General features: G+C 36.6%; 1 protein-coding gene across 5 annotated transcripts in view; it reads right to left on the minus strand.

The window, feature by feature from the left end:
* Positions 1-14,058: 14,058 nt before the first annotated feature.
* GXYLT1 (glucoside xylosyltransferase 1) overlaps positions 14,059-25,885 on the minus strand; it is a 36,150-nt gene continuing 24,323 nt past the window's right edge. For all 5 annotated transcript variants that reach the window (XM_080574526.1, XM_080574523.1, XM_080574524.1 and 2 more), the window contains 6 exons: positions 24,642-24,816; positions 23,800-23,925; positions 22,718-22,969; positions 17,948-18,071; positions 17,431-17,603; positions 14,059-15,935 (listed from right to left, as the gene is read on the minus strand). In XM_080574526.1, coding sequence (XP_080430652.1) covers positions 15,774-15,935; positions 17,431-17,603; positions 17,948-18,071; positions 22,718-22,969; positions 23,800-23,925; positions 24,642-24,816 — 1,012 coding nt within the window. In that variant the 3' untranslated portion in view covers positions 14,059-15,773. The remainder of the gene's footprint in view (positions 15,936-17,430; positions 17,604-17,947; positions 18,072-22,717; positions 22,970-23,799; positions 23,926-24,641; positions 24,817-25,885) is intronic.

The following is a 25,885-nucleotide window of genomic DNA, read 5'->3' on the forward strand; positions in this document are numbered from 1 at the left end:
CTACGTCCACACCGACACTGACATTATCACGTTACTTCAAAGTGTAGGAAACAGAATAAAAACAAATCTGGATGCTATGGTTGGCACAAAGAGCAAGCTGCATATACAAAGTCATATAATGTTACTACATGAAGCCTAAGTGCTTTTAAGAGCCTTGAAATGACCTTTGGGGAGATTGATGCTGGCCAATACACATCCAGATTTGCAAAACTAAACTCTGAAGATGGAAATGGGACAAGATAAAGATGTGGAAGAACTTCAAAAGCTACCTGAATGAAAAAAAAATTGATTTTCCTGACTGGTCATCCAATGCAGAAAGAGATGGTGATGGTGCTGCCACGTCCCTGGCAAACATGCTCCATGTTGAACCTGCAAGGGCTTTCTGTGAGGTAGGTGTAATTCACTGTGGTCTTTTGACCTGAATTTGACAAGCCTTTTGATGCTTTTGTCAGTAGATCCATCTCAAATTTTAAGCAACTCTGTTGACCAGAAGCGCATGATTTTTAAGTCAAATAGGCACTATCTTTACTGATTTTTATATCATCAAGATTTTTTCAGGATAAGGATGACTTGAAGTCATTAACTACATAGTTGTCTTTTTTTTTTCTTTTAAAGTTCTTTCAACTACGTAATAAACCCCTTCTATGTCCTTGAGATTTACTCTTTCAACAAGATGAAAAGGAGATACATTTATTTCCACAGCTTTTTTGATACAAGCTTCTATTAAGGCCTGGGTAACAAGATAGTAGGTGGGAAGCAGTGAGTACCGTTAGTTTCCACAATGTTGAAAATGAATGCAGATCTCGAATATGACAATTTGGTATTTCTTTTTCAAGCTGATGTCCACCAGTATTTATGAGCTCACTCAGAGCAGAAGTGAAAAAATAAACTTACTAACCAATTTTGTTGGGCTAGATGGATTCCTTCCCAGAAATTAAAGATAGAAGGGCCTCATACAAGACTCTGAAGTTCAAACTTCTAATTTTATTAATGCAATAGCTACATAATGGCCTTCTTTTCTGATCAAGAGTATATTAGGAAACTGAAACTGTGAGCCGGAATTAGAAATTCTGAGGAATAGATGTAGAGGTAATCATAATTCACATATCAACAACAAATTTCAAACTGGTGATATCTTCCTACATGCGGTGTGTGGATACTATAACAGTCAGTTGGCTGAAGTTAATTTGGTTTGATTAGTCTTAGTTCACTGTTGAGTTCGCTAACAAGAATATTCACAAGAACACAAAGTGGATTTTAAAAATATACTAGTTGGGGAAAAAATAATTTGAAATCGTATTTGTATTTGCACCTGATTACAGGATGCAATCCTGCTCAGTTAGGAAACAGAAACATATCACACTATCTAGTGATCCTGTTAACCACAGACCAACACTTACTAATTAAATTATTCCAACATTATCAAAGAAACATTTTTCAAAAAGCTAATATTCTTTCCTGAACACATTCAAAAATAGTTGGAATGGCAAGGAATTAATCTTAAATGCATGCAGTTTTGTCTGGGATTCACCTTAGCTCACATGAGGAGTTCACATTTTGACACTTGTTTTTGAGTGAGCTTCCTAGACTCTTTCTATCAATGGGGAAAAACAAGCACTTTAAGACTGCAATTTATTTGATTTACTTTAGATGTCTACCTTAGGATGAGATTAATTATATTGCACAAGTCTGGAAATCCCTATTTTCCTCCTTCATTTAAATGGTGGTCTACCACTGTCAGTCCAGAGAAGCTTGATGATATGAATCCAGCTTGATGTCTTCAATAAAGGAACTGTAATACTTGCACATGCACATTCTCCTTCATAATGTGGCACCAAAGAATATCTGAACAGCAGTATCTGGCATATTGTAGAAATAAAAGCCAAAAAATCCTCTTCCGCCACAAAATGATGAGTATCATCTTAATATTATTGAAGTGAGAAAACAGAATTAAGTGGTAGCTTAATTTTACATGGAAAGAACGGAAATAACTCTACATAACTGCAGAACACAATATCCAATATAACTATACATAGACCATCAGGAATAATTGCATACTTCTATGTTAATACAAGGCTGCAACTTAGAGGATTGCGATTTGAGAAATAATCTTCTACTGGCCAGTAAGGGCAATGCAGGCAAAAGCTAGAGCACTCCAATGGAAATAATTCTGACTGTACCATTATAAGGATAGTTTCTTCACTGCAGGAGAATCATTTGCAAAGAAATAGGATGTCTCTTCTTCCCAAGTTAATCATCTGTATATTTCCTACTAATTTGCTGAGATATAATTACACAGTTAACTTTAAGCAGGAAAAAACCTGCAAGACAAACTCTGTTCTGAAACAGGTACTAGACTGGTCAGCAAAATTTTTCCTTGTTGCAGTCTGAAGGCAATGGGCATCATGCTGAGGTGGTTTTACTCAGCTGGGCAGCTGAGCTCCACCACAACCACTCTCTCACTCCCCCTCCTCAAAGGGAAAGGGGGAGAAAATACGATGCAAAGGGCTCAAGGGTTGAGATAAGGACAGGGAGATCACTCAACAGTTATCGTGACAGGCAACACAGATTCAGCATAGTGAGATTAATGAAATTTATTACCTATTACTAACAAGCTAGAGCAGTGAGAAACAAACAAACAAAACTAAAAACACCTTTTCCCCATCCGCCCTCTTCCACCTCCTCCCCAAGTGCAGCACAGGGGAATGGCGAATGGGGAATGGGGGCTGCAGTCAGTCCCTGAAGCTTCGTCTCCGCCGCTCCGTGTCACTCACCGCCCCTGGTCCACGTGGGGTCCTTCCCCAACTGAGCCTGAGGGGGCTGCCCACAGGCAGCAGATCTTCGAGAACTGCTCCCACACGGCTCCGTACCACGGGGTCCATCCCCCAGGAGCAAACTGCTCCAGCACGGGTCCCCCACGGGCGGCAGCTCCCCCCAGACCCCCTGCTCCTGCGTGGGCTCCTCTCCACGGGCTGCAGCTCCGGCCCGGGGCCTGCTCCTGCGGGGGCTCTCCATGGGCCGCAGCCTCCTCCAGGCCACATCCACCTGCTCCACCGGGGGCTCCTCCACGGGCTGCAGCGTGGAGATCTGCTCCGTGTGGGACCCGTGGGCTGCAGGGGGACAGCCTGCTCCACCAGGGGCCTCTCCACAGGCCGCAGGGGAACTGCTGCTGCGTGCCTGGAGCACCTCCTGCCGTCATTCTGCGCTGGCTTTGGGGGCTGCAGGGCTGGTTCTCACACCTCTCTCTCCCAGCTGCTGCTGTACAGCAATTCTTCCCCATTTCTTAAAACTGGTCCCCCAGATGCACAAACCACTTATTGGCTTGGCTCTTGCCTGCAGTGGGTCCCTTTGGAGCCAGTTGAAACTGGCCCTTATCTAACACAGGGCAGCTGCTGGCTTCTTCTCACAGAGGCCACCCCTGAAGCCCCAAAGCTTGCCACGTAAACCCAGTACACACGCACACTCTCTGAAAGGTCTGGTTTTCAACAGTATTAACAATTTCTAACAGGAAGCAATGCACGTTGACTGAAACACAGGAGGTTCCCTCTGAGTATCAAAAAGCACTTCACTGTTCAGGTGATGGAGCAAAGGAACATTGAGGTAGTGGAATCTCCCTCCTCGGCGATCTTCAAGAGCTGCCTGGATGTGGTCCTGGGTGTCTCCACTTGAGCAAGGGGCTGAACCACATGGCCTGCAGAGGTCCCTTCCAACTTGAACCCTTCCAGGATTCTGTGTGTTTTAGAAATTCTAGGAACTACTTTGATACTCTTCCTACCTTGCATTTGATCTCTGCTGCTAAGGCTCTGAAATACTTTTCTTGCTATTCAGCTGACCACCTATTTTACATCTTTCAAAAATGCGTGGTATTTGCTAGCGTCAGGCATTCAAGTTTCAGAAGTTACTTTTTCTCTGTTACACCTACATTCAATCAGGATATTACAACAAATACTGGGGTGTACATGTAGCTTTTTTTTGCACAAAATTAAGAGGATGGGGGAAGAAGGCATTTATTTTTTGTTTGATTTAATACCATATCACAGCGTTTCTGAACCTCACAGCATGATCCCAAAGGGAATAAAGGAGTGGGGTATCCCCTCTTTTCAACAACAAGATGTCACTCCAACACATCTGCAAGACATCATCTCTATGATATTATGGCATGTGTGCTTATCAACATGAACTCACTTGAAATGGCCATTTATCAGGCAACAGTTCTCTCCCCAATCACATCTCCCTCTCCCCTGTGCACTGACTATAATAGACTTGAAAACTGCTGATTGTCCTGCAGGAAATCCGCTGTAGCAAGTTAGTTGGTCTGTTGCTTATTCTCTGTGTGAACACACAAGTTCAAGACTTGAAAGTTAAGGGTTAATGAAAGTTTCACCAGACCTGGAGGTGAAAAGGCACAGAGTAACTGCAGATAATCCAGCTTTGCCCAGTAACTCCGGCTAGCAGACAAGCATATTACAGAGCGGCACAAAGAAGATTCTTCCAAGTGGAGTTTCAGCAAGATAAAAGTAACAAAAGGAAAAAGTACAAATGACTAAATGATGTAGGAGTTACCATAATGTTCATATTGCAAAACTGGTAAGTAGTACATCAGCAGGGAAGAAAAAAAAAGAAAAAAAAAAAAGAAAAGGAAAAAAAAGGATATAATCAACAGTATCAAGGACTAAGAATACAATGCTGATTTTTTTGGGATATATAAAGAGCAAAAGAAATAAAATTGGTTTTATTGCTAATGATAACGTTGTTGATAATGAAAAAGCATTCAGTTAAGTATTCTGTATTCAGAGATAAAATATATTTGCATCACATGAGGATGTTGAAATTACTTTCTAGTCCCTTAACAAACCACAAGAAAGTTAAACAAACATTGAAATATATAAATATTTCATAATCAGTAGATTCAGACAATTTACAGTAAGAAACCATAAAAGAATACCCTGAAGAATGCTGTTGTTAATAGTTCCAATAAATCTTTGCATTTCCAGAAAATTCTGAAAGATAAATTAAATAACTTTAATATTATTCAAACTGGGAGATAAAATGACTGTGTTACTCGTAGCCAGACTACCATGAGATTATTCTGACATAGAAGTTATTATAAAAGTTGCAAAATAATTAACTATAATTTAACTGGAAACTAGAAATACTACAAGCAGAAGTAATTAATGTGGTTCCCGGGAAAATAAATCAGATTTTTATTCCTCAGTATATTTCTTTATTCCCTGGAGTTGAAATTTTGCCAGGCAGAGAAAAAACAGAGACAACAAAATCTTGCAAGATTAACTGACCACTCTGAAGCAATAAGCTTTGAAGGAAAGCATTATCAAAGAGTTGTTTCCAGTGATGTTGTAAAGGACATAACACTATTAAAATCTTCTATTGGTGATTTGGATTTAAATATAAAATCTCTGCTGATAAGCTTGCAGATGACAACATCTTGCAAGATGATAAACTGGGATAACAACATCAGTCATACAGATGAGTCTGCATTGCTGTTGTGAAATGGCACCACAGTTTATTTTAACAAAGACAAATGACACCACATCTAGAAATGTAGATCTTATCCCAGGAATAAAAAGTAAGCTAACATGAGCACTTAATGTACAAATTCAGGAAGGTTTTACCTCTGTATTAAAATTACCAAGTCCTCTATACTGAAATCCTGTATACCATCCCTTTGCCCCTATTTTAAGGAGGACTCTGGAAAATTGGGGAAGGTAGAAATAAGAGCTACAAAAATTGAATGACACATTTTAGTGAGACGGAGTTCATGATCTCAATTTGTTTGACTTATCCAAAAGGAAACTGGGAAGTGATTTGATTACGATGTCTAAGTACCTCCATGAGGAAAAGCTGCAGGGTATTAAGGAGCTCTTTAACACAGGGGAGAGAGACATAAAGAGAATCAATGGCTGGAAGCTAATGCCAGAGAAATTCAAATGAGAAGTGAGACACATTCATAACCGTGAGAAAAATGAAACATTGCAACAAACTGGTGAAGGAAAGTATTTTGCCTTTTCATGCTTTCAAACCAATACTGGACATTTTTCTGAAAGGTATGATTTAGCTGAACACAACTTATGCTTTAGTCAAACAAATTATTGGGTTCAGTATAGAGGCAACAGGGTGAAATTTAATGGCTTGTGATATATGAGAGATCGGACTAGATGAACTAATACACACCCCAAGGCTAAGCTCTATTAATCGATTTATCAGTGCTTTATGCTGCCATCCATTGCTACAGTATCTGAGCACTTTCATATTAAATCAATAACAATAGTGAAATCCCTGGCGGACTTCAAGGAGCTTCTGGAACTTTTGCTTTTAGGAGTAAAACTAATTAGGGAAGGATTTTTGAGATTTTCTACATGAGGTCAGAAGGCCTGCATTCATCCGTCTTGTTAAAGGCTGTACATCACCACACGTCCTTTGTGCTTATGTAGTATTTTAAGGCAGTGTCCTAGTGATTTCAACCAGGCACAGTTCTGCCAAATGCTTCCATTTAAGAGACGCAGTTATGTTCGTGTCCTTTAAAGCTCACAAACATGCTAGTGAATACCATGAAAGAACTATTTCAAAACTCCTCTTTTCAATGTTGTTTTGGATAATGGAGTCTTGATTTGCTGACACAAAAATAAATGTTTGGATCCTCAAAGAGTCGTAATTTACACAAAAAGGAAATGTGGTAGTAGGTCCAATGCAACATATAATCTATTCCGTAAAAATTATGTATTTTCAGAGACTAAGTGGATAATGTGTCTAGTCTACAAAAACATTACTTCCAAAGCAATTGGATTTTTATAACATGTAATAGTTATTATACACTTATGCTTTAGGATGTGATGTCCTCAAAATACATCTATTTTGCAAGAAGGTAAAACTCAACCTTAGACTCTGAAAATGGTAAAAATACAAAAGCATTTTTAATGGAAGTTCTTCCCAGTGTACTCTCAGACAAATGTACATTAACAAAGCAACCTCTAATTAACTTAGACACTGCTTAGGTCTCTAAGACAGCAAAAATGGAGGAAGTTCTCTCTCTTTATATAGATATTTAAATAGCTGTGAACTGTTAAACCTTTATCTTTTCAAGTTAAATCAGTTTTTATTAATTACACCCCATTATTCTGGCCAAGGGCAGATCAAAGTAGGCCAACAGGATTATTACAAAAATTAGTTACTGATCTAGTTTTTGAGCAATATCCCACCATCACATATTTTTTCTCAGTTATACTCATTGTTTATTTGGACCAGTGAAGAAGGTACTTCTCAAAAACCTACACGTTTCAATGGGCTATTTGCAGCTGTTACATTTTCAGCTAGAACAGTTTTACGCACTGTGTACTCTCAATTGTATCCTGTAATCCTAAAATTTTGTTTGGGCTTTTTGAAGTCATAAGCCACTTTTCTGTCTTTGTACATGCGCGAAAAGTGAAAGAGTCTACTGAAGACTTTTCCCTCAGAGGCTGCCCAGCACCTACAGGAGCAGAACAGAGACCAAGCACCCCAGTGCACACTCTTTGCCCCAGCACTTGTCTTTTGTTCCTGCTGTTCTCCAAAGCCCTGCTGAGCCTGTCTGCCTCAGGCAAGCAGAAAGGTTCAGATCATCTCTGTTTAACTGTACCGGCTCCATGGGCCAAGCTTTCTTCCTGAAGCATGCTTCTAGTAAAAAGCCTTTGTCCATAGAGAAAAACAAGTATCAAATTTTGTAGTAGTCTACATAAAGTTGAAGGGAAAACTAAGTTTTCTCCCCAAGCTACAGACAAGAAATATACGACACTGCTTAGGAGCTACTTTGAGTCAATAGCATACTTCTGTGCCCAGATGTGTGCTCATTGATTCGCACTGTGGAGAAAGCAGCGTGCCCACCCCAGGTACCCGTCTGGCTTGAAATAGTTTGCTTGTTAACCGGAAAGGCCCATTTCTGAAAACATATACCTGGCAGCAAAAGCGATGTTAGCTAATGGCGTACCAGCAACCAAGATCCAGAAATATCATTGTGAGACGAACACATGGAGTGACAGCAATTCGTCAATCAGATGGGCAGCAATGGTAGTAGAGGGGTAGTAGAGAAAGGAGGCAGCAAGCAGCAAAGCTGATCACTCATGACAGGCAGTAAACTCCCAAAATATCTAGGTTACTTACTAAACTGGTACAAAGAACAACTAATCAAGAGACAAATACAGTGCATAACACTCATACCCTGAATAGCAAAGTGGATTGTATTTCTTGGTTTTAGATTCGCAGTCCTGACTCATCTTGGGTAGCATTAACCATGGCATAAAAATGTAAAATGAAACCATAAAATGAAACATAAGGGAATACTTTTAGATGACAAAATATGAGTACCAATGGCTGGTCAGAAACTGCATTACTTCTGAAATTCACAATATCTAAGCGGCAAGCAGTGCCCCCTATGCATCACCTGCTCAGTGAGAAACAGTAGGTTAGCATTATTATCAGCTACACTAAAAATTACAGATTTTTAATACTAAAAATATCAGCTTTGACTAAAAATTAATTTTCTAATTGTAAATTAGGAGTTAAAACTGATAATATTGCTTTCATTTTCTTTAAAACCTGAAAAAAATATGCCCTAAATACTCATTAACTCAATGACAAAAATTTTCAGTTTACGATAACTTCTACATCTACTTTTGTATTTTAAAGCAATTCATATGAACATTACAAATTGATTTAATGTGAACTGCTGTAGTGAAATATGTCTGCATGTGACTGGCAGAACATTAAGATTCGTAAGATACGGACATAAAAGAAAAAATTGAAAGCATTCAAATGAAAGAAGAGCATAGCGATTATCTTTTAAAAGCTGTGCAGGGAGGAGAGAGAAGGAAAAAGAAAAAACGTGGAAATTTCCTATCAAATATTCAGGAAGATGCACATTCATAAGTTTAAATGAGGATTCTCTAAAGAATTGACTGCTGCTCTGCAGAAAGTAACAGTAAAACTGAAGAAACAAAATATAACTTCTTTAATTCAATAATTCCTGGTTGCTTGATATTACTTCCAGAAACTTAAAATTTTAATAGGCCCACAAGGGCTTAAAAAAAGCATTGGAGAACCACAAATCTGAAATTTCCTGAATATCTCGGAGCACAAGCTGTTCTAATATAGATCCACTAAGTGGCTAGCTAAGTGGATATTTTGAGAACTACTTCACAACGAAAATTTCTCCTCACTTCCTCAAGTGAAAATTTCAGTATAATCTCTGCAAATATCTTCTGTTTTTAAAGCTGAGTAATAATCTCCATTAATCTACTAGGATTACAACTAGGCAACTGTGAGGTAACCTACATTTCTACTGAAAATTACCCGTCATTGTTAAAGATTGGGCAATTAATTGAAATACAGAATCATCGAATCATCAAATCATTTACATTGGAAAAGACCTCTAAGATCATGAATCCAACCTTTAACCTAGCATTGCCAGATCTACCACTAAACCATGTCCCTAAACACCACATCTACATGTCTTTTGAATACCTCCGGTGATGGTGACTCAACCACTTCCCTGGGCAGCCTGTTCCAATGCTTCACAAGCCCTTAAGTGAAGAAATTTTTCCTAATACCCAACCCAAACCTCCCCTGGTGCAACTTGAAGCCATTTCCTCTTGTCTTATCACTTGGTGCTTGGGAGAAGAGACCAATCCCCACCCCACCACAAACCTCCTTTGAGGCAGTTGTAGAGAATGATCAGGTCTCCTCTAAGCCTCATTTTCTCTAGGCTAAACAACCCCAGTTCCCTCAGCCGCTCCTCGTAAGACTTGTTCTCTAGACCCCTCACCAGCTTCGTTGCCATTCTCTGGACACACTCCAGCACCTTGACGTCCTTCTTGTACTGAGGGTCCCAAAACTGAACACAGTACTCGAGGTGCAGCCTTACCAGAGACGAGTACAGGGGGATGATCACCTCCCTGGTCCTGCTGGTCACACTGATTCTGACACAAGCCAGGATGCCGTTGGCCTTCTTGGCCACCTGGGCACACTGCTTGCTCACATTCCCCAACTATAGACCAACACACCCAGGTCCCTTTCCACCGGGCAGCTTTCCAACCACCCTTCTCACAGACTGTAGCGCCACATGCGGTTGTTGTGCCCCAAGTGCAGGACCCAGCACTTAGCCTTGTTGAACCTCATACAGTTGGCCTTGGCCTCTAGACTATCCAGATCCCTCTCCAGAGCCTTCCTACCCTCAAGCAGATCAACACTCCCACCTAACTTGGTGCCGTCAGCGAACATACTGAGGGTGCACTCGATCCCCTCATCCAGATCGTCAATGAAGATATTGAAGAGAACTGGCCCCAGTACTGAGCCCTGAGGGACACCATTAGTGATCAGCCTCCAGCTGGATTTAACTCCACTACTTTTCACTATTTCACCACTACTGTTTGGGTCTGGCCACCCAGCCAGTTTTTAACCCAGCAAAGCGTACATCTGTCCAAGCCACGAGCAGTTTCCCCAGAAAAATGCTGTGGGATTCAAAGGCCTTGCTGAAGTGTAGGTAGACCACATCCACAGCCTTTCCCTCATCCACTACGCGGGTCACCCTGTCGTAGAGGGAAATCAGGTTTGTCAAGCAGGACCTGCCTTTGATAAATCCATGCTGACTGGGCCTGACCACCTGGTTGTCCTATAAGTGCTGTGTGATCACACTCAAGATAAGCTGCTCCACGAGCTTCCCCAGCACAGAGGTCCAACTGACAGGGCTGTAGTCCCCTGGATCCTCCTTCCAGCCCTTCTTGTAGATGCACATCATATTTGCTAGCTGACAGTCAACTGGGACCTCTCCTGATAGCCAAGACTACTGATAAATGATGGAAAGTGGCTTGATGAGCACTTCCACCAGCTCCTTCACTGCCCTTGGGTGGATCCCATCTGGACCCACAGACTTGCATACATCTAAGTGGTGTAGCAGGTCATTAACCATTACCTCATGGATTATGAGGGCTTCATTCTGCTTCCTGTTCCTATCTTCTAGCTCAGGAGGCTGGGTACCCAGAGAACAACTGGTCCTACTATTAAAGACTGAGGCAAAGAAGACATTAAGTACCTCAGCCCTTTCCTCATCTCTTGTCACTGTTTCCCCCCCACGTCCGATAAAGTAGGGAGATTCTGCTTAATCCTCCTTTTCTTATGTATGTATATAAACATTTGTTTTTGTCCTTAATGGCATTAGCCAGATGGAGCTCCAGCTGGGCTTTGGCCCTTCTAATTTTCTCCCTGCACAGCTTCATGATGTCTTTGAAGTCCTACTGAGTGGCCTGCTCCTTCTTCCAAAGGTCATAAACCCTCTTTTCCTTCCTAAGCTCTAGGCACAGCTCTGTGTTCAGACAGGCCGGTCTTCTCCCCTGCTAGCTTGTCTTTTAACACACAGGGATAGCCTGCTCCTTTGCCTCCATAGAAAGTAAGTAAGTTATAAATGTAAACTTGAACTTCTATTTTTCTTTTTTTTTTTTTTTTCTTTTTAGAGGGAACCTAACGTATGTATACTATTGTTTAATTTATTTGTTTTAAATTTGACTTATGGGTTCATGCTTTGCTCACCTGGGCAGCTTGAGCAAATAACCTAGCTGTTATTTGTGCAAAATTTCTTCTCTAACTTGTATAAATTCAATTTGACAGAGCTGAAGTTAAAAAAAAAATCAGAAGAGAACGGATATCTCTTTAGAAGATCCAAAGAGATTAGAAACATATATAAGGTTCCTTTTGAAAAATATGAGTTATGACATTCCTTCTGAGTGTTTCTGTGCACAGGAAGAAGTGCTAAAGCTGATAGCGACAGAGCATCAGACATCTGAGATCTAAGATCTGTTCCAAGATCCGTGGTGAAAAGAACTATCTTCCCCTTTCTTCATACTTGTACTGTGCTACAAAAGAATCCACTTCCTACTAATAAAGAAAAAGCCATACCCTCACATTATAGTTCTCTGCAACTTATTTTAATACACAAAATGACTGGAGCTATTCTAAGTTCCATCCTTTTAGAAAGCAGAAAAGTGGGCAGGAAAGCTAGAATTATGATGACATCAGATATGACAGCAGAGAAAGTGAAAATACTAGTTACTCAAAATAAAAATTTATTAAAAAAATAATTGGAGACAAGTAGCTTATACATTAGTTAACATTATATAGGAATACATCACTTAAATGGGTGAAAAATAGTTTTATTTAGTTAATAAAACAGATACTGTTAAAACTGCTTGATAGTTGTAGATATTTTAATTTGAAACAGAAAGAAGGCAATGTAAAACAGCTTAAGACTACTAAATAATGGATGTTCTAGACATTCTCATGTGTTTGGAGACCCCCTTATAAACAAGGCAGGAAAAAACAGAAGTCATTTCATTATACCATCTTTGCCTCACATATTCTGTTTCTAAATCCATGTAGACCCTTCTCTCCTTCTACCATTACACTGCAGTTATTTCTTCTTCCATGCCGTCTAGATGGGAAGTTTAATTTGGAGGAGGAGAAGAAAGGTGACTGACTTCTCAGTCATCTGTTATGGAAATTTCCCAGACTAAAGTGTGGAAACCTGGTGTGGGTGGAATATGTTTAGTATAGACAGAAACCTGGTATAAATTGAAAAAGGCTGACACCTGTGTTTTCCAAACAGCAATTTGCTAGAGGTTTATAGATCGACAAAATTTAGATCAAAAACATCAAAAGGCAGTTCCTTATTACTTTAAAGTCTGTTTTGAATTTTTTTCCTTCTAAACCTCTTTTCTTAACTTTTCTAAATTCAAATCAAAAGCTTAAAAACAATTTAAAACATTTTTAAACAATTAAAAACAATTTAAAAAATTAAAAACAATGTTATTTGTAATTTTTCCAAAATTCAGAAAAAGTAAGTGGAAAGACTTTCATAAGGCTTATACAGTCTTATTAAAAGGCATAGGTACAAGTTCCATATATAAGGATGTTTCGGTATCATTAATGGATAGCTGGCATTTCATGCCACCTACAAAGATAGATAGGATTTCATATAAATGAGAACACATCTTCAAACAGAACTCTTCTACCATGAGACTGTGACCCCTTCTAAATATAGATTTAATAATGGTAACAAGTCAAAAGAGAAATCAAACACTATGAAGATAGATCTATCTTAATTTAACCTGAATGTGCATGTTTACATTTTTCAATAAAACCTATCAGCATTAAATATTATAATAGAATAAAAATGGGATTTCTAAAATTCTATAATTCATATGGCCCTATTCAGTTATTTACCATGTCTGCAAAAAAAAAAAAAGTTTCTAGAACTAGGCAGCAACATAGATTTACAGACTAAATTTAAGTTTATACATTTATATGTATATAACTTTAGAAACCAAGCATTGAAATGCTTCAGAGTACAGCTAGTTTCCTACCATAGTACTTGTTTTTTTTTTTTTGTCTTCATTATTACTGTCTCCAATGGCTTTCTCTGTAAATCAGATTTGTGTTTCAAGGTAGATCATTTTTCTAAACTTAATAGTGATTATAGAATTACAAAGATATTCATATTCAAAAACAAATACTCTGGAGAGGTACTTATGGAAGCTACTCAGCACTTTGGTGTATGGTTTTTTTTGTTTGTTTGTTTTGTTTTAAAGTTTTCTAAACTGTTTGTGTGAGTTACTTGGGAATGAAGAGTTGAGGGTGAGAAGCTTAAATTTATATATGTACACAAAGTCAATGGTATATGCCAGTATTTTCTTGCTATTTATAAAATGCTAAGTAAATGTGTCTTGAAATAAGAACCAAGTAAGATTTTTTATTCTATGATAAATTCCAATATTAACCTTTTTACTCTAATCCCATGAACTGAAATTTAACTGGAAAGGTTGCTGCTAATGTTCACATTACACTTTTTTTTTCTAAAATAGTTCACTGGGTTTTAAGCAGTGTCTTCACATGCATACACCATACTAAAAATCAACTCCAAACTGAAAGTTTCTGAAAAAATGCAGAAAAAAACAGGCCAAAGGAAAGAATTTGTAAACACAAACACAGTACAAGTGAAAAAACGAAACTGAAGACAGCTTGATATAAAATCAGTATTTATGTAAAAAAATAATGTATTGCATGCTGTAAAATCAGACAATAACAGTATTCACCTTCACATGGATTTCTAGAGTTTCAGACTTCGAAAGATTACATATAACAAGGAAAAGAAACAGTAACTACATGCGCAGCAGACTTTCTGTTTACCATCACACAAATTTACACCCTGAGCCAGCAGGGAGATTAGGAGCAGAATACAAACTCTGCTTACAATGGAGTGTGCTTCTGTACTGCTAAAGCATTCATCCAGCTCAGCTCACATGGATCTGAGATTCAGAGCCAGTCTGCCTTTGGCAAAGAAACAGCCACAAAAATTAAACTTCTCAAATGTAGTTGGGATGAAGGTGCAAGTCAGTGAGTGGATCCTCCAAGGTTCACCACGCAGGAATCTGAATCTTCTGGAATCTGAAAACTTACTTTATGAAGACTTCATCTCAGTTCATCCAAGTTCAGTTCAAATATACTTTACAAATACATTTCATACCATGCATGTTTAAATATTTTACTGTAACATTACAAGTCAGCCTTTTTCTTCATGCTTCTCTCTAAAAAGGAATTTGATTACATAAACAGAACATGTTTTTTTCACTAATATATCTAAAGAAAGCCTAATCCTTATCTGTTGTAAATCAGTATCACCTTATTGACATTAATGCATACAGTCAAGGGTCTGGCCCAAAACTATTTTAAAGCCATGTTATTAAAAAATATGCAGGATATATCTCAAAAAAAAAAAAACTATCTAATATACAATCTGATGAAATATCAGAACTTTTACTACAGTTCTTCAATTTTAGGTACTAAATACTCTGTAACAATCATCAAGTAATGATTCTTAGTATAAAAATACAACAGAGGCAGCTTTCCACCATTTTTTCTACTTCCAAAACATCCTATAAAGCTGCAAAACCATTTAAGTTTTAAAAAGTGTTGTAAGAAAAATAACTTCATATTGAATTGTTGCTAAAATATAAACCCCCTCAACTGGGATATATCATTTGGGATAGATGGCTCAACAATACTAAAACAAATGCTGTTATATTTTTAAAAGTCTCAATATCTACAGATAGAGAAAACTAGTATCACATACTATCCATGTCTCAGAAAATCCTATTTATAGTGTGCAGTTTACATCTACAATAAGCAAAACAAGATTGTCAAAACAGGATTCCAACATGTAAGAGATGAACATAAAGGCACACAGATTGTCAATGATTAATATCACATTTCTTTGAAAACAGAGTATTTTCTGCACTTGTAAACAACTTTGTGCTCACACCTTTAAAGTGAAGTTAGTGCTGCTGACTTGGTTATTGCTACATTCACAGTTTAACAGGATTTTAGACAATGAGGTACACTTCCAAATTGAGCCATCTTCACCTCTCCCTTGTTTGTTTGATCATTAGAGATAACTGAATTAAGCAGACTAAAACTACTGACCTTAGAAGTCAGTATCACCCAAATCATCAGATCCAAGATAAACACTAGCAGTGATTAAACTTCAAAAGAGCCAAAAATCACCTTTGCAGAAAAAGTCACGGTTCTTCATTACATTAATATTTTCTTCATTTTTACGTATTCTAGTAAACTCTTATCTGGGCACATTAAGAGCCGATTCAAGCCACATTAGAACTGTTGCACCTTTTGACCAGTATGTTAATTCAGTCTCTTGATTTAAGAGCTTGCAGTTAGAATCACCTTCCCTTTGATCTTCTGACAGACAAGTCCCTTATGCTTTTCTTTAGCTGCTTTATGAACACTTTGTATACTCTTCCACAGTATGTATGCATTGTTTTCTGTAACTCCAGTTCTAGGGGCCGCAACAGGGAATGAACTAGATCATCTCCAAACGTATACTGTAAAGATAAGAAAACATTTAAGTTAATTATAGAACACTGTCATTTTTCAGAGCTACTAAACGATTTTATTAAAAGGCCTTTAAAACATTTAATAACCAATAAAAAAAGATCTTCAAAGAACTCTTCTGAGAACTATTTGAAAAATGATATCTGAGGTATATAAATATTCTCAAATGATTTCAATAGCATGCCTAACAAGCGAACTTTTGTTTTAAAATAAGCAAATGAATTCCATAAGCATGGAGGATGTCTAAAATTACCTTTTAAAATTAAAAAATTTCAAATCTAAAATGATTTCTAGTTATTTCTTTGTTGACCAGCAACTTTCCTGAACGACTTAAAATTTAAGGAGTACAACTTATCAAATTATCATGAAACAACAGTATGACAAGCAAGTAGTACTACTGAAAGCAGAAAGTTTCATTAAATTGAATGATGGTTAAACACATACTATGTTTAACACGGACATGAAATAAAGAAGTCATTAATACTATAGTGCCATATTTTTTAAATAAAAAAATGAAAAGCTAAACAGCATTTCAAAGTAACAATTTTGTTCACCTTATTACCACTGGATCAGCAGTGTTCTATACACTTTCTGTGACATATACATAAAGCAAATGGCATTATAAATAAAAACAAATATTTTTTTCTTCTGTTTTTGACAATGCTCAAAGGAAACAAAGAAATCTTATTTTTATGGAAACACATTCACTTTCCCTGCGATGTATTCTCAGACCCCCATAAGTACTTTTTCTCATTTTTATATCCATATGACAACACGTGATAAAGCACCATTAAAATATACTATTGATTTCTGAAGGTTATATGCACACAATAGCCTGCTACATTAAAATGTGCATCAGTACTAAATTTTACAGCTCTTCAGTGAGTATACCAATGTAGTGATAAATAGTTTATTAGATGACTTATTTGCAGAATGAAAAGAAGTTGTTGCATTTACTATTTAAAGGAACAGCAACATATTAATACACTGAAATCTCTAGAAAAGGTGAAAAAAATCATTGAAAAAAAAGTATTTTCTACCATGCAAATTAAATGTTAAAATGTTGCAGCAAGCGTATAAAAACTTTGGGAGGAAAAAGGGTTCTTTCTGTTTTCTAAAATCTCCAGAAAAATAAAGCTTAGGGCAATCTCCACATGCCTGTACAAACAGTTCACTAAACATACTTAGTAAATGAACGGGAAAAAAAGTTTTTCAAACATTACAGTTACAGGTAACATTTTAGAATCCTAACCTAGATATAGCCCACACTATTTCAGATGATGTTAGTCACAAGATGAATAAACTGGAATTCTATCCAAACAGTAAACCACAAACTGGTGAAATGCTTAAAAAAATACTTCAAAGAGGAAAAACATTACTTTGTTGCAAGGAAGGTATCAACCAAACCAATAAAGTACATGCAGCATTGTAGATAAAATACATACAAAATAACTTCGTACAAAGTAAAATGCTGGACACACTTACATTTTTTATTGCTTCATAGACAGCCCTAAATGTTGGTTGTTTATCATCATGGTAAACACCTCTGTTTCCATGAAGAATAAATATACCTTCTTCTTCAGCTTCCTTACAATTGCTTCCATAAATGCAGTGGTCAGGCCGATAATTCCATTGGCAAGGAAAGACATACAGACTTTCTGAAAAAAAAAAAAAAAAAAAAAAAAAGCAAGCTCTGGATTAAGTATCAACATTTTTTCAGGAGATGCATTCATTTTTCTGTTTTTTTTTTTTTTATTATTATTTTTTTTTTGTTAATAGTACTTCATGAATTTCTGTACAGCTGTTTTAAAACAAGTCAAACTCTAGCAAGCTTCAATTTTATTTCTCAACTTAGAAAAAAGTTTTTTAGAAAAGGAAAAAAAAAGAAAAGTCTCTTGCACATTTCCACTGAAAAGTCTGCTAAAACTATTTTTCTCATTTTTTAAATGTCAAACAAAAAATCAACTTTGTTATGCTAGACTTAAAATTAATGTGGATTTACCTGGATTGTGAAAAAACATAATGTTCAGTAGATCCTGATCACCCCATGTTATGTTTAATTTGTACTTCTTTAGCAGAGGCATAAGAATTTCTCCCCACTGTAACCGGACTGTTGTCATGTCGTTCTGTTAAACAAAGAACAACATTTATGCATTCAAGATAACTATACCTACGAAGAAAGAAATGCCCAATAGAATTTGTAATTTGCTTTCCAAAGCTACAAGTCTCAAACGTTTTATACGTGTTTATACATTTATTTATTTTTTAAATGACCACATTTAGGGAAAACACAGTTATGGACATTTCCAATATACTTTATTTCTCGTTTAATTAACTTACGATAAGCAAAACTATACACATTTCCTACTATTCCATATTAAATTGTCTTAAAATCTTCCTCTAAAACATCTTAAACTATTACTTCTAAGAAACAGCAAGGTTTTTTTGTGTTGTTGTTTTGTTGTTTTATACAGCAGTAGAATCTAACACAAAACCAGATTTTAATAGATGTGTGCCAAGTAGATGGGCACTGTTTAAATCTCCACACTTCAGATTTCACGCTTTCTCCATCTTTATCACAAACTGATAGCATACACAGGTTTTAAAGCTGCCTTTAAAAGTTTCAAAATGATCAATATAAAAGTTATTAAATAATTCCAAACGCAGCTAAAAAGACTAGCTATAAAGCAAGGTATAAAACCACATACATCCTTCAAAGGTTTTGAAAGAATTTTCATTGAGTTTTTTTTAGTTACTGAACTTCAACTTCCACAGCAAAGGCACAACTTTTCTCTTGCAAAAGGCAGCATGACTCTAAACCAACAGCTGTTGCTAATTTCCCAAATTGTTGATTAAGCAAAATCATAGCTCAAAGGAAAAGAAAAAGTTCTTCTAATGCTTAGCTCAGGAGGTGCTACTTGGAGTGAGCTGGCCTACGCTGAGCTCCAGATTACCACAAGAAGTTATTATTTGCGGTATAAAAAGTTACATATTCTAAAGCTAATTTCATATCTTTACACCACCTTTAAGCTCAACTACAACAAAAAAGGAACAAGGCTGCTCACTCTGTACTTTCTACTTGAGTTTGGAGATTGAGGATAGAGTAACAATAGGTCTCAAAGGGAGAAGAATCCTGAATGAGTACAGGATTATAGTCATGATTCTTTCTAATCAAGTCATTAAAAAAAAAAAAAAAAAGAAAACTCCAGTATTGTTTGGAATTTGAATACAAAACCACCACATTACGAAACAGAAAAGACTACCTGGGATACAACATTCAGTTTTAGAATTATACCAAAGACCTTCCCCTACAAGCTTTCCACTGACAGACTAGAAAGGAGAAACATTAGCAGTTCAGCTTTTAGCCTTTCCTCAAATCATTTCAGCCATCAAATATGAAGGGCTTTCAGAAATGTATACTAAAATAGAAATGCTATCAGATTTCAGACAGGAATTAATACAAAAAAAGATCTATAGGTTATATTATGTAAGAAGCCAAACAGAATGATATTGCGGTCCCTTCTGCCCTTAAAAAATGACTATGATTGCTTGCAGGTATTTGACAATAGCAGGCATAAGAAATGCACAAGATAATTTGTCTCTATCGAGAATTATCATTAGGCTCAGTGCAATGTGATTAAACAAAAGAAAACTCAGACCAAATACCAGGCTGAAACCCTTCAAAAGCAAATCAATTAGACTGAAGCACAGTGATTAGTCCCTCACATGGACTTTGCCATCCACAGAATATTGACCTAAGGTTTGAACTTGTACTCAATGCTAAGAATCAACAACCGTGAGCTAATTTAATTCCATTACCAGAATAACTATGATAAGAGTATAAAGAAGCAAAAAAAAATAGTTTTAGAGAAACCCATAATATTACTTAATATTGTTAAAACCATTAATTCACATGATTTTCATTTAGCTTGTATAGTTTTAATGGCAATGAAATGCAGAGTATATCCCAAGGAGATAAAAAGCAGGTAAGAATAAATCATATCGCCAGACGTCTAGAAGCAATACTACTTGACAGATAGTGTTATTAGATATAAGAATTGGAAATTCTAATGTTTCGGTAACCTTTGCATAAATAGAAAATAATTAAATATTAATTTATTAAACCTGATGTGTAATGAAACCAGTGTAGGAATCACTGAGGAGGAGAAATTACTTGAACAGTTACATAACCTCCTTCTGTAAAAAGTGAGGTCAGAGTGAGAAGCAGAATGCTCGAGCTTGATCAGAACTGATAATAGAATTACATTTCAAAAGTTACTCAAGTAAATATGAAATAAATAACTAAGATCATCCTTAAAGGATTTGAGAATATAAACCATATCTCCAATATCCAACAAATTAGAAACAAGGTTAGAGAGGTTTACCAAAAAAATAAAATTCTGTGGTACTCTGTGATACCACCAATCTGATACAGACAAGTTCTATGAACCCTCCAAATGTCAGCTTTTTTGAGTGGAACAAAACGTGTAAGATCAGAAGTACAAGCAAAATATCCATAAGAATGTTAAGATGGTATCTTAAGTGGAATCTTAAGATGGTATCTTAAGTGTTTTTGGATTATATGCTTTGCTTTAATTAGTTTGATCATTACTGAATTGTGTCCCAAAAGACTTCTGTCTGGCTAAGCCTGAAGTCAGAAGAGCTATCACATTTTGTCTGGAACAACGTATGGTCATCTTCCTCTTAATACTTGTAGGAGGATATAAAGTTGAGGAAACATACTCAATCGTAAAGTAATATCTAAAGAAACTGTAAGTGTAGTTCCACAAACCATTGACCAATTTATAATTTCATTAATGCTATATGAGAGCGAGTTCTCTTCCTTATGGTTACATGACTCCATCCTGTTCTTGTGTTAGCACTGTAGTGCCTAACACTTGGTTATTTTATTATTTAATTTTTTTATTATTTTTTTTTGGTGACAGCACTGATTTACTTAACTAAACCAGCAGAAGGATTTCTTTTCTCACCTGTTACCAAATTTAGTTGGATCATGGAAGGGTCCAACAAACAACAGAGGCAAGGACAAAGCAAGCAAGAAAAGCAGTGAAAAGCTGCTGAAAAGAGATGGTAACCTTCCTTCAAGAAGGAATTAGCTTCTGCACTGGCTTACCACATTTCTCAGAACTACAGCCTTAAGCAATACTGAGTGGTCACAAAAATTGTATATAATGACTTAGGTCTTATTGACTCTCTGTTTTTGTCTAAACATATCCACAAACCTCTCCTTTGTACACACTATCTGGAGTTATCACCCCGTGTAGCATGAACCTGTTCATCTCACAGTTCATCAGTTTGTCCAGAAGGATGCTGCGAGGGACAATATCAAAGCCCTGACTGAAATCCAGAAAGATTACGTCCACCAAACGTATATAAATCCACTATATGCATACAAATATAAAAAGTCACATGACATTACCTCTTCCATCTCCTAAATATTCTTGCATATTCTACATCCTATCTCCTAACTGCTGCATTGCAAAGATGACACCAGGCAGGCACAAAACACCTGAAGCTTCTTTATCCAGTTTTAGTCTTATCTCCAGCTATGCACTGTGGAATGATCACACTATATTCACATGTGCTTGTACAAGTATGTGTACACATGAGTATGTATGCAGTGCCTCTATTTATAGCATATACCTGCACGCAGTTTCATAAAACACAGAAAAGATAAAGATATTAGGACCAGGAACCATTAGGCACCATAGCCAAGTAGACCTGGTAGACATCTTTTTATTTTTTATTTTTTATTTTTTTACTTCTGTATCAAGCAAGACAGGTATCTGCAGTTACAGTTAGAGCTGGGAAAGTTACAGCTACAGTAACTTTATACTTTAACTACAGCCGAGGCAGTCTATTCCTTATTTTTCTCAAGTTCCCTGTATTTCCATAACAAGGCATTGCAAGCATGTTAAGATGGAAGCCAAACACTTCTTAAATTGGAAATGGGTGAAAAAGGTAACAGGTACTGCAAATTTATATTGCCACTCTTAAGGCTGTACCTTCCCATAGTTTTTGGCTGTAGGCTTATTTTTCCTAACCAAACGCCTTATTTCAATGCAGATTTAATAAAAATAAAGTAGAACAGAGAGAAGTACTTTTTCCCCTAGCATAATCACACAATACTGCTTCTGTATTTGTATTTGAAGCATATCGGAAAAATCTGTGAAGCAACAACCGCTTCTGTTGCTGCACATGCTGCGTTAGGACTTAAATGAAGTTATTTCTCTATAGAAATTAAGACTGCAAAGTAAACCAAAAGGTACTTAAGTTGATCATCACCTGGTTACAATTTCAAAGATCAAAATTTACAAATAGTACAGTTAAAATAAGTTACTAAATGCTTTAGCACCACCTCCTGGTCATATTACTTCATACACACAATTTTAAAGTTAGTTTACTGTATACATAAACTGTTTTCTGAGGATCTCTGCAGTGACGAAAGAATAGTAGACTATCTACTGAGAAATGTAATTTATAGCAACAGACTGTATCCAGTCACATGATATTGCAGAACTAAAGAAAAATAAAACAAACAGACTTACAATGCAAGAATTTCAAGCCTTGCAGTGAATGACATTTTAAAAAAATAGAAGTTAGATACCATTTTAGACACAGCTTATTTTTAGATCATCATTCCAGTTACAAGAAAAATGTCTTGAAAAATACTGTCCCAGGTGGATTTCAAACAGGATTGGAATTAAAAGTTGTAGAAAAACAAAAATTGCAACAAAGACAACATACATACCTTGAAATACTTTCTTCTGATACGTGTCATATTCATTAACATGACTCCAGAATTTATTCCAGTTACTCCATAATAGGGATGCCGAGCAAAGCGATTGTACCACCCGATACGAGGTTCTTCGTGTTCTGGTGCCATTGCAGCAATCTGGGTGGAGTTGAACTTTCTCAGAAAAGACCAAATATCATCAACAGGTCTCAAGAACAGGATGTCAGTATCAACATACAGCAGTGAATCCACGTTTTTGAGGATTAACTGTGAGGAAAAAAAAAGTTTAAAAGAAAACAGTTTTATTGAACTTCTCTTCATAAAACAGAAGTTACTGCAGTTTACACATTTTAATACGTTTTGGTCGCATGCAAATTCGTTCATGTTAGACTGATGGCTCACAGCCAGGAATTTGATATTATTTCCCTTTGTCCCATTTTGAAGAAGTTTTGTAGGGTGAAACAGGTTTTACATAGGAAAGTAACACGAAGTCTGTATTTTATATCCTGGGGTTCTCAGGAGTAGCTTGTGGGCCCGGTGAAACATTGGAATAAAAAAAGCTCCTACCTTCCTGCGTCTTCCCCTTGCTTTGCTATACATCTATTCAAACAATGGGAGAAATGTAAGGATCCCCAAGAAGTGACAGTATTTGGGAGATACCTGCCACTGCTACAATTCATCTAGCCTGAAGTATGATTTCTGAAGAATCTTAGATTAGCAAAGAAAAGGCTATACAAAACACTCTGGTAACAACAGGCTATTTCTTGATTTATTCTCCTGACATTTCTCAGACCTTGGAAAGCAAGAAACTTTCCAAATAAATGAAGAGACATGTGATAAATCCTTCATACCTCTAAGAGGATGACATAACCTACAGCGCTAAGTATATAGTGCCATAACGCAGGAAGTGAGAAAAGGAATTTTATTCCAAAGTGCCACAGAAAAATGGTAATTTCAGAGGATTTTTTTTCTTAAGAAGGTCACAAGAGTGACTTTTATGAGTAGTAGTCCTTTATTTAAAACTAAGCAAAAATTAGATTAACAAAGATAGCTTGATACACAGACTTCTGTGCTGTCCAATAGCAGAAGAAACTTACTGGCAAGAACAGCCTTTGTGAAGCACATGGTTTAAACAATTTCTTCCATTCTGTCGCACTCTCAGTTGGAAATGTTATTGGATATAATGTGTAATTAATTTTTCCTTCATATGGTAAGTCATCAAGCTAGATGAAAAGATCACAGAAAAAATTACTTGCATTCAATTTTATTATGAAAGAGAAATCACTTCCCATTTAAATTAATAATTGAATACCACTGCAACACCTCTCTTCCAAAGCAGAAATGCTCCCTGAACTACAAAAATCCGTCAACTACTTAAAATACTTGAATAAAAAGTGGCATCTGCAGGACAGTATGAATAAAACACGTCATATCAGAGCACATACACAAGTGCAAGTAAAGTAATTATTATTTACAAAAAGTAAATACATCAAACATTTTTTCCCCATTAGTTTCCACAGGAGAAACATCAATGAAGTCTTTCTCAATTCAAATTAGCCTTACCCAATTTTGCCGTAATTACTCAAAGTATGACATTTTAAGCACTAAAATAGGAAAATCTTCCACAGCTATATACCAGTCAGCTTCTAATGCTGTCACTCCCGTCAACATTATATTAATAAACTGGAAGTCGCTAAGATTAGACAACCACATCTAACATCTTCACAAACCAAGGTTTCCTTTTGTTCAAACAATGTAAGGCTGATTCAGAAGGAAAAAAAAAAATCCCCATTGAACATTGTGAAGGACCTCAATGTTTTCTTAGAACCCTGTATTTCTGCCACTATGTTCAACAACTACTACCCAAGTAGTAGAGAAACCGTTAGGCATTACTCCAATTGTACTAAAAATTGATTAAATAAATGTCATGGGTACTTACTATATCTTTGAAACTCTCATGCAATTGGTCCTCAGCAAAAATATGAAACTGGAGAGGTTTGATGCTGAAGATAATGGCTGATCTCAACATAGTAACGGTCTCCTCCAGTCTCTCACCACAGGCAACCACTGCTAGATGCATTTTCTCAGAAGGATGTGCTTTCATATAATCATATCTGATACAAAAATAAGTTTTTCATTTGACATTATTCCTAGTACAGGCTTAAGAAAAAGCTCTACCATTTTCTGCAGAATGTAATTTAACAAAATAGTCTGTATCTTATTAAGTGAGCAATGGATAACTTAAACAGAACATACTAAACAATTGCATTATACCCCATACATAGATTTAAGTTTAATCTGAACTACTCTCATATCCACTCCCGCCATCCCACCCCACGAGGAAGAAACAAGAGATGGAAGACCTATACAGAAACTAGACACACAAGAAAACAAATGAAAACAAAAAGCATATTTATTTTCTTAGCAATCTTACTATTTATTACCAGCAAAGAATTCCATCAAAATCACTACATTAAAATAAAGGCTGTGTGAGGTTACATTAAAATGTGAAAGGCTGACAGCACTTTAAGTCCGTGCATGAGTTACTAGCTCATTTTCTCCCTTTTCCCTGGACATATCACAGATATGTAAACACGATGTGTGTTATATTTATATATATATATATATATATAAATAAGAGTTTAATTCTAACAAAAGTGAAATATCACTGCTTTTAAAAAGTTGCGTTCAATAATGTTTTTGCATGATCTAGGTATATTTTGTCCATCTTCTGCTCCAGTAAATCCTTACATCATAACCATGTTTCAGAGTTTCTCCAAAGCACTTGCAAAATGCAAAAAGATTTCTCCTCTCCTTTCATCCTGCAGGCACACAACTTGGTTTGGAAAGTGGTGAAGCTAACAGCTCAAATGGCTGTGCAGGATGTCCTGGTGCTCCCAGTGGTGCCAACAAATTCCACAGGTACCCTGATCATCTGCATCGCCCACATCTTTGGGCCAAACCACTGCAAGGTGCGAGAGCTGGGGAGTCGTTTCTCCCTTGGCCAACAGTTACAGTGAAAAGCGCCTGCTACATATTATACAAGGTATGTTTTAAAGCTATTATTTTAACACAACAGGCTAAAATTATCATCAGGTAAATACTAGTGTTTGCTTGCTAGTAAACACTGTGGGCATATTAAAGCTAAAACTGTTCTTTTGTGTTTTTTATTTATTTCATATA

The sequence above is a fragment of the Anser brachyrhynchus genome, assembly GCF_964034855.1.
Source record: "Anser brachyrhynchus genome assembly, chromosome: 1".
Lineage (NCBI taxonomy): Eukaryota > Metazoa > Chordata > Aves > Anseriformes > Anatidae > Anser > Anser brachyrhynchus.